General features: G+C 45.4%; 2 protein-coding genes across 2 annotated transcripts; one reads left to right on the plus strand and one right to left on the minus strand.

Moving 5' to 3' along the window:
• The first annotated feature begins 9,129 nt into the window (after nt 1-9,129).
• Nucleotides 9,130-10,690, plus strand: LOC127785342 (tuliposide A-converting enzyme 1, chloroplastic-like). Its single transcript, XM_052312776.1, has one exon. The coding sequence runs from the start codon at nt 9,258-9,260 to the stop codon at nt 10,215-10,217; it is 960 nt and encodes a 319-aa protein (XP_052168736.1). The 5' UTR covers nt 9,130-9,257; the 3' UTR covers nt 10,218-10,690.
• Nucleotides 10,691-10,972: 282 nt separating this feature from the next.
• LOC127785341 (probable carboxylesterase 7) lies at nt 10,973-12,338 on the minus strand. The gene has a single exon (XM_052312775.1). It carries the CDS (start codon nt 12,243-12,245, stop codon nt 11,139-11,141), a length of 1,107 nt encoding a protein of 368 aa, XP_052168735.1. The 5' UTR covers nt 12,246-12,338; the 3' UTR covers nt 10,973-11,138.
• Nucleotides 12,339-14,205: the final 1,867 nt, after the last annotated feature.

Below are 14,205 nucleotides of genomic sequence, written 5' to 3' on the forward strand. Positions count from 1 at the left end.
CTGATCGATGAGTTTAAAAGATTCAGGTTTTTCTGAAACTGTCAGTTCACACGTCTTTTACTAATCGTTTCGGCGCTGCAATGCTACGGTACAAACCTACAACGACAAGCCGACCCTGAGCCGCTCGTTGCTTGAGGCCCATCGACCATTCAATGCCCTTCGTACAATTAGGCAATTAGCACGCTCGCTTTGTGTTGGTTGTGTGCCCGTCTTCCTACTCCACACACCGGTGCTTCGCCTAGATGGTCTCGCATGGTAGGACTAGGAGAGTATAGGGTGCCCCCATATCGGCCTGTCTCAGTTGAGTGGGGCGGCACGTACCAATTACTGCTCAATTAGTGGCCTGAATTGAACGATTCAGCACCGTCACCCAAGAGCACGTCCCTAACTTTGTCGCAAAAGCAAGGAACTCGCAGTGATGCCCGGAGCTTGCACAACAAAGTTTAGGGCTCCTTTGAATCACACGAATAAAAAAACAGAGAAATAGGAAAAACATAGGATTCTAACAGGAATGCAAGTGTAAAACAGAGAATTGCAAAACACAGAAAAAATATAAGAATAACTGTTTGATTGGGCCGCAGGAAAAACACAGAAATTCGAGGAGAGATAAAGACTCAAAGGATTCTTTCCATGAGGTTCTACCTCATGTTAAATTTTCTCCAAAACTTGCATGGGAAAAGACAATCCATAGGAATTTTATAGGATTCTATAGAATCCATTCCTTGATTCAAAGGGCTATATAGGAAAAAATCCTATAAAAATAAAATCCTAATATCATTTGAATCAAAGGGGGCTTACAGCTTTCCTGGAGCCGAGCCATAAAAAAACTACTCTTGTCACAGGCTCACGGGCCGGCAGGCGCTGCTGTATTTCAGTAGTTGTGTGTTCTGTCAGTTTCACTGCTGACAAACTGTTTGCTACTACTCCAGCTCTCTCCCCTTTTTGATCGTCGGTTTATGCAGTAATCACCATTACCGATCGCGAAGATCTCGGTTGATGATAGGCTTTCGGTGCCGAGGATGATCATTTGCCTATTTGGTGCTTCCTTTGTCATCGGGTTATACTGCCGGCAGGATCTATTAATAAACCTTAGGTAGCGCCTTCTGTGCCATCGATGCTGTGCTGTGGCGCCACCAAACCCAATAATTCCGAACTGAAACCAACCTGACATGACATGAGTAATACAGCAGCAACATCGTGCAGACACGTAGTGATGCGATCTGCTGAAATGGAAAAGGAGCTCCTATCATATGTACAGTGCTACCGCGTTATGTGATCTTGTGAACGTACTGATTCCGAGCATGGCCGAATCAATAAACCAATCTGATGCACTGGTTCATTTTATTGGTTCGATCTGTGGTGATCATCATGTGGGGGCAATGCTACAAGGTGTGAGCTTTACTCCTACTATTTCCCGGCTGTAGGTTGCGTTGCTTTCGGTGTAAAACTAGCTCCCATCTACTAACAGTCCATCTTGTACTAAATTCCGAGCTGCCGAGCTGTGCCCGTTCTTAAATAGGATGACAATGATCTTTGACAGCGATTTCGAGTCATCATTCTGAAGATTTGGAGCTGCTGAAATGACGAGCCGAAAAAACCGTTTCTCTGCTCTTTCCGAAGAGAATTTTCCTCACCTGTGAATGGAGCAGTCTTGTAATGGATCTGAATGTGCATCAGCCTCACTATCGTATCCTGCTGTACTTCAAGGTTTGGCGGAACCGATGTCTCGGATCGACCCTGCACGGGTTCTATCACCACGAAGCTGACCTCTCGGCTTTTCTTTGCCTGAAAAGCTGAAACTGTTTTGCGATCCATAACGCTAACATGATCACTCATGGTCCCGGATCACTGCATGTAACTATGTAAGTATACACATGCATGTGTGCGTGTTCTAGGTCGCCGGAGCTCGGAAGGAATGCGCCATGAATGATGTTGAGCAGATCGGCGCACTCTGCATGGTTTGCCTGGCGAATGCTGAGCAAACGTGAGCCTGCTTCTGCTCCGTGCCGTTGTACTCCTATGCGATGTCCATTCCGCCCGTACGCTGAATTTTCACAGAATCACTGTGCTCCTGGTGAGCTCAGGCTTGTCAGTGAAACTGTACCGGTCGTAGCCCAAAGGACATGCCAAACAATCTGCAGTAGTAGTAATTATGGGGTGTTTAGATCTAGGGTGTAAAGTTTTAGCATATAACATCACGTATTATATAGGATGTCGCATGGGGTTTTCGGACATTAATAAAAGAACTAATTACAACATATGTCAGTAAACCACGAGACGAATTTATTAAGCCTAATAAATCCGCCATTAGTACATGTTTACTGTAGCACAATATTGTCAAATCTTGGAGCAATTAGGCTTAAAACATTCATCTCGCAAAATAGTCACAATCTGTGTAATTAGTTATTTTTTTAGTCTATATTTAATATTTCATGCAGATGTTCAAACGTTTAATGTGATATAGTGTAAAATTTTGGGGTGAAATCAAAACAGACCCTTAATCACATCAACCATAGGGACATACTCCCTCCGTCAAAAAAAAAAAAAATGAATCTAGGACTGGATGTGATATATTCTAGTATAACGAATCTGAACATACATCTATCTAGATTCGTTGTACTAGGATGTGTCATATCCGGTGCTAGTTGGTTTTTTATGAGACGTTAGGATTACACAGCTGGTGAATTGCACTGCACATGACTCAGGTGGTGTTTGGGAAGAAAAGTTCCTCTCATAAAAATTTTAGTCTCTCCCATAGGACTTATACTTTTGTGAGAGGGACTAAAGTTCCCAAACACCACCTCAGGTATGGGCGTATGGCGTCCTGAACAGAACTGTTCATTACTCCCCTCCATCATCGACAGTAACAAACTGTACTACTTCTAGATTCTAGAGTTGCATGGAGTGCCACACAGCGGTGCTGAACTGCTGCCTGGTCACTGCCATATCCTGCATCCAATTCGCCTGTCAGAGCATCAGTCTGTTGCGAAGCTGTACTGAACTTCCGTGCACGCTGGTTTCAAAAAAAAAAAACTTCCGTGCACGCACAGGTTCGGAGCGCACTTGGCATGTCACATGGTGGCACCTTTGCTTCGCTAGCTTAAGCACCGCATTCACGAACCACGATCTCCATCCAGATGAATGAATTTCGACGAAACGGTGCCCCGTTGCACTGTTCTTTACAGAATGTTGATGGGGGTGTGCGTGTGAGAGAGAGAGAGAGAGAGAGAGAGAATTGATTTCCAGTCTGTTTGTACCTCGTGAAAGTTCAGTTCGGAGTCCTTTCCAGCTAATATGTTCTCGCAAACCTCTTTTTTTGCGAGCAATGCGAGCAAATGCATTTGTTGAGCACAGGCGTGACTCCCATAACTGTGATGAGCGATGCATGACTGTGCTCACGCCTTTCGGAGACGACGACGTAAGGACAACATAGTACTGACTCCCATAAGGCCATAAAACGTCTCAAAGTATATGAAGCTTCTGATGCCGAGGAGCAGATAAATGGGGTGGCTGCTGACTGATAAGGGCATTGTTCCTCGCATGCCACCAGTCACATGTTCCACCGTGCAAACTCTACAAGACCACAATACAAGTACTTCCTTCGTTTCAGGTTATGACTTTGGTTAAAGTCAAATTGCTTTAAGTTTGATCAAATTTGTAGAAAAAAAATAATATTTTTTATCTAAGATAAATTTATTATAAAAATATATTTAATATTATAAAACTAATTTGATAATGTAAATATTACTATGATTGTCTGTAAACTTAGTCAAATTTAAAATAGTTTGAATTTAACCAAAGCCAAAGCATCTTATAACCTTAAAACGTAGGGAAAAAGCTTATAGCGGGTCCCACCGATACCACTTTTCCACTTTTCCCTCTCCCCTCTCCTCTCTCTCTCCCCTCTCTTCCTTTTCCACCCGTAGAGAGCCGGGTGGCAGCTTGAGCGGCGACGGCACCGGGCGGAGCGGTGGCGGGGCGGCGACGGCGCCGGTCGAAGCGGTGGAGGGGCGGCCAGATCAGGCGGCCGCTCACCCCACCGCGCCGCCGCTCCTTCTTCCCCAGCTTCCCTCTTCTTCCAGCTCCGGTCGACGCCCCTTATCTCCTCCTTTGACGGGCGCCCCTCCTGGCCAACGCGCGGACAAGCTCCGCGGCGACCACCACTCCTCTCCTCCTCCTCGCTACGGCGGCTGTCGAGCGGAGTAGCGCCGGCGCCCTCTCCTCCACCCCCAACGACGGTGGCAGCGGTGTGGCCCAAGCGACGGCGCGGATCGACCTCGAGCTCCCCTCTCCCCCTCCCCTCTTCTTCACCCCTTCCGATCCTTATCCGCAGTGGCTGCGTCGTCATCGTCGGTGCCTGCCCAGTCTTCCTCCGAGGTGGCTGCATTGCCATCGCCGGCGCCGGTCCAGTCCTCTTTCTCTCTTTCCGACGAGCTCGGTGGTGTGGATGCCTCTCCTCCTTTGGTCCTCTCTCTCTTCCCGGAGGGCACGGGACACAAAATGGTGTGGGCCCAGAGTTGGTGCCCTGTACATCGTGGGCTCCTCCTGGTCATGCAACAACCATGCAGGAAATAAAGCCGATCTAATCATCGCCGGAAAGGAGCTCGATCGAATCACTCGCCGTTCCCCACCGCCGGAGCAGCCCCGGTTGCAGGGGAAAAGAGGCGAGTCGCGCATCCATTGATGCGCGTGATTTTCCGGCGTTAACCTCGCGGAGCGGTGGTCGGCGTTACGTTATCATTGCGGGGTGTGGTCACTGCCACAGTTTTCGCGATGATTGCCGCGTGATTCCACGGTTTCCACCGTGTTTTGCGGCATCTGCTACTACTACTCCAGTTTACTCCTACTACTTTGGCTCGTGCGTTCGCTTCGCGCGGCCGGGGACCGGGAGCGGAGGTCGCCAACAATCACGCGCTGGGGACTCGTGCGTGCGCGCGGCCACGTACACGCAGATGCAGCCACGTACAAGACGACGCCGCTCCGCCGCTGACGTCTCGGTCTTCGTCGGCCTCCGCCTTCCGGACCGCATTGAACGCCGCACATGGGCGTGGTGGTACTGTGTGGTGCGCGCGTGTCGTCCGATCGGTTTTAGGTTGGTTGGTGCGCACGTTTGGTACGGTTAGCGATGCTCCCAGCCTCCCAGTACCAGTAGTATTCACGGAAACATTTTTCGCCCAAGTCTGCGTGTTTCAAACGCAATCTACTGCCATCGTCCTACAGTGTCCTGAGTGAACTTGAACCAGCAGCGCTGCCGTGTGCCGTATATGTTGCACGTGTATCTCGAGTTGTCAACCTTGGGTTGCTGTTGGTTGAGAAATGAGGCTTACGGTGGATACCGTGGGTTGTCATGACAAATTGGTTGATAGCATCCGGTTTCCATGGCAAAAGCAAAAACAGGCCATACCACGGTGGCACGGTGAGCGGCGAAGGGCCAAGGGCGGCAGAAAGCATGACGGTGCCATATAGTGCCATAGTTGCAGCTGGCCTTGCGCGTAGGGGGCTTGGGAGGACATATCGGGATGAATTTTGGGCCGCCCGGTGGGCGGTGGATGCGGCCTGTGGACAACTGACGCGCAAAGTGCACGGTTTTCTATTCCAGCATGGGCTGGAATTCCGTTTTCCGTTTATCTATAGACCTAACGAGTTCGGTCTGTTTTGAAGCCACAACTGGCCTGATTGAAAATGGCTCGATACCATAGCATTGAAAAAGTCCATTTTTATACATTCCTCAATGATGGATTGAGTTCCATTCGTATCTCTTAGTCGTAAAATCGATTATAGAGCGTCCCCTGCCCCAACTATCAAATCCAGTGCAAATTAAGATTCTCAGCAACTATCAAATCCAGTGCAAATTAAGATTCTCAGCGGTTTCATTCTACGTCTCATAACAATCAGCATATTGACATGGTTTTCCGTTTTCATAGACTCCCGGCTGGCTCAAATGAGGATGCCGCTGGGGTCAACAAACGACGAGGCACATCGAGCTGAGATCGAAGTACTCCTGGTTGACATCGATGATGATGACCTCGCCATCGTCTGGGATGGCGAGCATAGAGCAGGCAATGAAACACATCAGTCTGCCTTCTCCATGCTTGAGCTCTACTGCCCGCTGGACTACCACTGCTGACAATAGAGTGGAAAGGGAAGCAAAGGGTGAGCTGGAGGAAGTGAGACCCCATATCAGCCTCATCTCTTTGCTTATACTTATGCTTATCATTCAAAAATTAAATTTTAAATCTTAAATTTAACGTTGATTTTGGGTTTTTCATCGAAATTTATTTTTAGATCGCTAAGAACATGTATATAAAAGTTTTATTCACAAATTATTTTTCGTTTGGAAATATGTTGTTTCGCTTATTCCTCGAATATGAAACGATGGGGTCGTATGTATGGTATTTTTTTCTTCATGTATCTGACATGTGGACTACATAGATTTTTTTTTTCTAAAGTGACACTGACATTGGTCACATTGAGTTTTTTTTATCGCAACTAGCATGGTGGCCCGCGCAGATTGCGCGGCTAGCATCATTATATTTTCTCTCATATAATAGCATATATGTTTTCTCATTACATTATTAAAATATATTACAATGACAACATAATTTTAAATTTTGCAATAACTTTTCAAAACTACTAATGTGTAACAACTACTCTAGTCTTCTCTTCTAATATTCCTTATTTTTTAATTATGAATTTCAGCTATTTCTAAATTGTATTTCTATATGGACTATGCTTTTTCTTTTTCTCTGATTAATGTGATAATTTCTAGGCCATAAGAGCGAATGTGGAGGCTCCTTTTTATTCCGAATTTTAGTTGGTTTTAAATTCCAATATGAACTCTATACTCTACTTCTAATATTCCTTATTTTTTAATTCTAAATTTCTATTTTTTTTCTTAATTGTATTTCTATATAGACTCTAGTCTCCTCTTCTAATATTCCTTATTTTTTTAATTCCAAATTTCAGCTATTTCTAAATTGTATTTCTATATGGACTCTAGTCTCCTCTTTTAATATTCCTTATTTTTTAATTCCGAATTTTAGCTATTTCTAAATTGTATTTCTATATGGACTCTGCCTTTTCTTTTACTCCAATTAATGTGAGAATTTCTAGGTCATGAGAGCGAACATGGAGGCTCCTTTTTTTTCCGAATTTTAGTTAGTTTTAAATTTCTATATGAACTTTATACTCTACTTCTAATATTTCTTATTTTTCAATTCCAAATTTCTATTTTTTTCTTAATTGTATTTCTGTATGGACTCTATACTCTACTTCTAATATTCCTTATTTTTAATTCAGAATTTTTATTATTTTCTAATTGTATTTCTATATGGACTCTATACTCTACTTCTAATATTCCTTATTTTTAATTCCGAATTTCTACTATTTCCTAATTGTATTTCTATATGGACTCTATACTCCTCTTCTAATATTCCTTATTTTTTAATTTCGAATTTCAACTATTTCTAAAGTGTATTTCTATATGGACTCTAGTCTCCTCTTCTAATATTTCCTTATTTTTTAATTCAGAATTTCAGCTATTTCTAAATTGTATTTCTATATGGACTATGTTTTTTTCTTTTTCTCCGATTAATGTGAGAATTTCTAGGCCATGAGAGCTAACGTGGAGGCTCCTTTTTTCTATTCCTTTAATTATATAATAGATTGTATTTCTATATGGACTCTGTTTTTTCTTTTTCTCCGATTAATGTGAGAATTTCTAGGTCATGAGAGCGAACGTGGAGGCTCCTTTTTTTTTCGGAATTTTAGTTAGTTTTAAATTCTTATATGGACTCTATACTCTACTTCTAATATTTCTTATTTTTTTAATTCCGAATTTCTATTTTTTTTTCTTAATTGTATTTCTATATGGACTCTATACTCTACTTCTAATATTCCTTATTTTTAATTCAGAATTTCTATTATTTCCTAATTGTATTTCTATATGGACTCTATACTCTACTTCTAATATTTCTTATTTTTAATTCCAAATTTCTATTATTTCCTAATTGTATTTCTATATGGACTCTATACTCCTCTTCTAATATTCCTTATTTTTTAATTCCGAATTTCAACTATTTCTAAATTGTATTTCTATATGGACTCTGTTTTTTCTTTTTGTCTGATTAATGTGAGAATTTTTAAGCCATGAGAGCGAACGTGAAGGCTCTTTTTTCTATTCCTTTAATTATATAATAGATTGTGCATGGGCATCACGTTAAATGAAGACTAAGCCCTAAATCAATATACCAAACCAAATCATTCGAAACTACCCTCAATACCATTAAGCAAATCGATTTATATTGGTTTTCAAAGTTATGGAACGTTCTATACCTATGCGAACCAAATTCCACCAATAGTTGGAGGTCTCAAAGTGGACTTTTCCAATGGCATTTCTGTTTCCTGCTCCCTAGTCGTCCCTACTGTACGCTCCACGTGATCTGATTGCTGTGTCCCTAAAACCTACCAGCTGGTGCACTCATCATAGTACTACTGACTATTGACTATTATAGCAAGGAATTCAATACTTATATTATATACACCATATTTAGTTCGAAACTTTTTTTCAAACTTCCAACTTTTTTATCACATCAAAACTTTTCTACACACATAAACTTTTAACTTTTCCATCACATCGTTCCAATTTCAACCAAACTTCTAATTTTGGCGTAAACTAAACACACCTATAGTTTAGGCCCCATTTGATTAAAAAAATTCATAGAATTTTAGAGGATTTCATTTCTATAGAAATTTTTCATATATAACCTTTTGAATCAAAGGAATGGATCTTATATAATCCTATGAAACTCCTATGGAATGTCTAATGCCATGTAAGTTTTGGAGGAAATCTAACATGAGGTAGAACCTCATGGAAACTTTCCTTTGAGTCTTTATCTCTCTTCTAATTCATGTGTTTTTCCTGTGGTCTAATCAAACGGTCATTCCTATATTTTTTTCTGTGTTTTGCAATTATCTGTTTTACACTTATATTCCTATTAAAATTTTACGTTTTTCCTATTCCTACGTCTTCTCAATCCCGCGATTCAAAGAGGCCATTAATTGTTGCACAATGAGAAAACGCTACTAATATTTTTTATACGTTTATGCTGTACCAACCCAATCATATGTTCATTATTTTAGTATGATAACCAGGAATCGTCGAACCTCAGCGAAAAAAACCTGTTCATCATCAGCTCGAGTGTTCAACGACCTTTGCCCTCCATCCCAAAATCTCACCGGCACCAGCAAAGGCAGCCATGGATCCAGCCACCACCGAGCTGCGGTTCGACACGCCGCTCCTCCGCATCTACAACGACGGCCGCGTGGAGCGCCTCTTCGGCACGGAAACCACACCGGCGGGCTTCGACGGCGCCACCGGGGTCACCTCCAAGGACGTCGTCATCGACGACGCCACCGGCGTCTCTGCCCGCCTCTACATCCCCGACCTCCCCGCCTCCGGCCCCGGTCATCACTGCAAGAAGCTACCCATCGTCGTCTACTTCCACGGCGGCGGCATGGTCCTCGACTCGGCCGCCTCCCCGACGTACCACAGGTACCTCAACTCCCTCGTCTCCAAGGCCGGCGCCCTCGCCGTGTCCGTCAACTACCGGCTTGCCCCGGAGCACCCGCTTCCGGCGGCGTACGACGACGCCTGGGCCGCACTCAGCTGGACCGCGTCAGCTGCCGACCCATGGCTGTCGGAGCACGGTGACGTCGGCCGTGTCTTCTTGGCCGGTGACAGCGGCGGCGCCAACGTCGTCCACAACGTAGCAATCATGGCCGGCGCCGGCCAATCTAGCCTACCCCCAGGAGCAACAGTGGAAGGTGTGATCATACTGCATCCCATGTTTTCCGGCAAGGAGCCGATCGACGGCGAGAACGCGGAGACGAGGGAGCTGACGGAGAAGCTCTGGCCCCTGATATGTGCAGACGCAGAGGCTGGGCTCGATGACACGAGGCTGAACCCCATGGCAGAAGGAGCTCCGAGCTTGCAGAAGCTGGGATGCCGGAAGCTGCTCGTCTGCTCGGCCGAGAGCGACATTGTGCTGGCGAGGGCGGCGGCGTACTACCAGGCAGTGATGGCGAGCGGGTGGCCCGGCATGGCTGAGTGGCTGGAGTCCAAGGGAGAGGAGCACGTGTTCTTCCTCAACATGCCGGATTGCGAGGAGTCTGTAGCGCTCATGGACAGGGTAGTCGCCTTCCTCGCGGGTAATTGATGAAAGGGATCGGATGAAATCAAAACTGTTCTTGCTTATCGCAAGCACATAAATTTGATCGTGAATAATGGGAGATTGGGGGGAGAAAGGGATGGGATTTTCCTCTTGTTCTCTGCAACCACTAGTTCAAGAAAGATGCGCTAAATCGGATCAAGTTCAGGCTTTGTTAGCTGTGGTTGTTGAGCTCTAAGATGAAATTCATGAGGTGTTTAATAGAAGGTGAAACTGAAAGCGTGTACTGGGTATGATGATTTATTGTGAGGTAAGTTCAGTGTGAAATATGGAACATGATTTAACTGTATTCGCTATTCTTGAATAAATCATGCTCAGTAAACAAACTGTACTGGGAGCACATGACAAAACCATTTGTCAACTGCAGAAGTTGCTCACCTAACACGATTTCAGGTCGAGATTCGAGGAGATCCTTCATTTTGGCCTTTATTGCGTGAATCAGAGACCATTTACCACACAAATGAACCACTAGGTGCAAACATTCCTAGCTACGATTAGGTTTTACACCCTCCTTCAGAGTATGATAACTGATAAGATACCCAATATTACAAACTCAATAGCATCATCTGGACTTTAGACTGACATTAAAAAAATGGCTTTTTTTTTTGGTGATTAGACAATGAAGAACTAGAATGAGTACACTCATTGATGTTGCAGTTTTATAAAATTTACTCAAGTAGAAATGAACAAAAGGGATAGGGCAAAATTTCATAGCTATGCTGAACCTTGACGCACTTAGGAAATTCATAATCAACTAAAATATTCCTTTTCTTTTCCACTTCAATGATGCAAATCATCAATGAGAATCAAAATCATAGACAGTATATATTCCTCCCTTTATTACTAGTTACGAGTAGTAGTAGTATAATCGCTCACCGGTGACACGAGGGATAACCGAAGCGGCTGGCTTCAACAGCGCCGGACGAAATCGGTCACGACGGCGAGCTCCTTGACGGCATTGTCGCAGTCGGGCTTGGGCAAGAAGAAGACATGGCCCTCGCCATCGGTCTCGTGGAGCTCCACCTCGCCGTCCCACCCGCACTTCTTGATCCCCTCCGCGTACGCGCGCGCCCTCTCCACGAACCAGCAGTGCTCCGCCGTAGTGACCAGGACGCGGCCGGCCCCGAGCTGCCTCCACTCCTCCGGCGACGCCAGCGGGTTGACGCACGGGTGGTCGAGGCCGAGCTTGCCGGCGCTGACGAACTCCCACGTGCCGTGGAACGAGCCGCGGTAGCCGGCGTCGGTGGACTCGCCGCCCACGGGGTCCTTCCCCCAGAAGTAGGGGTGGAGGAGCACCACGCCGCTGACCTTGTCGCCGTAACCCTCGATCCCTTCCTTCCGCAGCCGGATCGCCGCGTTGTGCGCCATGTTGGCGCCGGCGCTGTCGCCCGCGAGCACGACGCGGGACGCGTCGCCGTGCGCGGCGAGCCAGGGCTCGGCGCCGTCGGGGCGGCACGCGGCGACGACCGCCCTGAGGGCGGCGAACGCGTCGTCGTAGGCGGCCGGGACGGGGTGCTCCGGGGCGAGGCGGTAGTCCGCCGAGACGACGACGGCGGGGACCGCCGCGGCGAGGGAGGTGGCGTACCTGTGGTAGAGCGGGGACGCGGCGGTGTGGACCAAGAACGCGCCGCCGTGGAAGAAGAGCACGACGGGGAGCTTCTTCCCCGGCTCCACACAAGGCGGGAGGTAGAGACGAGCGGAGATGCCGGCGGCCGGGTCGAGGACGACGTCCTTGGAGACGACGCCGTTGGCGGGGTCGCCGGATGGGGACGGCGGGACGGTCTGCGTGCCGTCGAAGCGCTCGACGCGGCCGTCCTTGTACATGCGCAGGACGCCGGGCATATCGAACTCGATCTCGGAAGCGGCGGCGTCCATGGCGGCGGCGGCGGCGGTGTCCGTGCTGCGGGGCTTGAGGCTGATTGGGATCGGGAGCTGCAAGAGCAGAGCAGCAAGCGGAGCGGCGAGCAGAGCCACACGCAGCAACCAACGCGACAATTCTGGAGCGGGTGTTGCCATCTTGATGGCGAGCAAACGGCCCGACCAACCAGAGATCCGCTGACCTGAATCCGAATCCTACGCCTTCAGAGTAGACACGCCATCTCAAAGTCTCTCCAAATCGTACCTTCCACCACTCATCAGCCACTCTCTGATCTGTAGTGTGATCTCTGCTTCTGTAGAAATCCGTATCACATTGCTTACAGAGGACTTGTTTAGTTTCCAGTTTTTTCTTCAAACTTATAACTTTTCCATCACATTGAAACTTTCCTACACACACAAACTTTCAACTTTTTCATCACATCATTCCAATTTTAATTAAACTTTCAATTTTAGTGTGAACTAAACACACCCAGAAGTTGATGTCTTGACTTCCTTGCTTCCTGCACGGCTGCACGGTCATGCCATAAACAGACCATGAATTTTGGAGGAACTTTAGGTATTTGATGTGGTAATAGGAGGTACAGTATCATATTTCTTAGCATAAAATTGAGATTATAAGAAATAGCACTTGAGAATCTAGACCCCAATTTCTGAATGCTAATTGGAACTATTTACACGACATTCAAAAGTATTTAGGTGTCAAAACACTCGAAATTTCACTATTAGTGAGTGCTTGGGTTTTATGAAGGGGAAAAATTGATTAAAATCAGGGTGATGCTTATGGCTAGTGTGTGTTTGAGTGTTGTGGCTGATTTGGAATGATTGGGTTTTTTCAAGACATCTTGGTTAATTCTTCCTTGCAGGTAATTTACAAAGCTTTATCCTTTTTTCAGAAATGGTGTATCATGTTAAGAAAAGAAGATCAAGCTACTATGCTAGGTTGGCATGACTTGATGATGGAGGGACTGAATTAAGTGAAACCATGTTGCCTTCCTGCAGCGGTGTAGTTGATGCTTAGTGTACGTTAGTAGGAAGTTTTTTTAAGTCTGTTATTGTAGCTGCAATAGTGGGTGTCGTTCTGCTTGCTCTGAGACCTGGCCCTGTTTGTCGGTTTTACTTTAGTTTGTTTTGCTTGTCTTTCCTTCAGTGTAAGACTCTGTGATGCTTTCGGCCTTTTGGGCTTTCTTATAAAACTGGATCAATGCAAATTTGATCTGTTAAAAAAACAATCGAATTTTTCAGCCACTGATTCAACATTGACGGTCATGGCTATGGTTCATGGGCCCTCAACAAAATACAATACAATAAGGATGGCCCATTTGCAAAATTCGGGGGAAATTTGGGACCATAATGGTGTAGTCACATGTCTAGTTACAGCGTAAACTAACGTGTAAAAGTGTCACTTGAACAACGTAATTGGTGCAGCTCAGTGGATAGGAATCATCCTTGTGAAGCGGAGGGTACCTGGTTGATTCCCTGTGTAGTTTTTCTCCAAAAAAATTGCCGCTAGGTTTTTATCCATTCGGTATTAATTTATTATCAAAGTTCTTTTGCTATCAAGTCCTAAAATTAGAATAAGAATCTGGTCCTTCTGGAGTACCCGGAGATTCTGAGAGTAGTTGTAGACTTGTAGTTTAGAAGCTCTTTTAAACGGAGCCTTATTACCTTCTGATAGTTGAATTATCCAGAGATTGTAAACTTGACACTATGAAATGTGGCCATATTTGACAAAGTTTGTCCTATGGATTGATGGTGAGCAAATGATTGAATGAGATATTTGCTTGAATCCAAAATATCTCAAAGTAGACACCATCTCAACGTAATATCAAAATCTCCCTAACTTAATCCGTACCTACCACTCAGCTTGTCCTTGATCTAGTGATGCTTATATAGAAACCAACATCACATTACTTGCAGGAGTTTGATGCCCTGGCCTCGCGAAAATCCTAATAAGAGATCAATCGCCCCGCGTGATCACCCCCTTCTCCACATAGTTTTCTTTTTTGGCACCGCATTACTTTCCTATTTTATTAAATGTATTCACATAAAGGTTGTACACCTCAAGTTTACACATCTAAAGTTTATACACCTAAAGATT

The sequence above is a fragment of the Oryza glaberrima genome, chromosome 9, assembly GCF_000147395.1.
Source record: "Oryza glaberrima chromosome 9, OglaRS2, whole genome shotgun sequence".
NCBI lineage: Eukaryota > Viridiplantae > Streptophyta > Magnoliopsida > Poales > Poaceae > Oryza > Oryza glaberrima.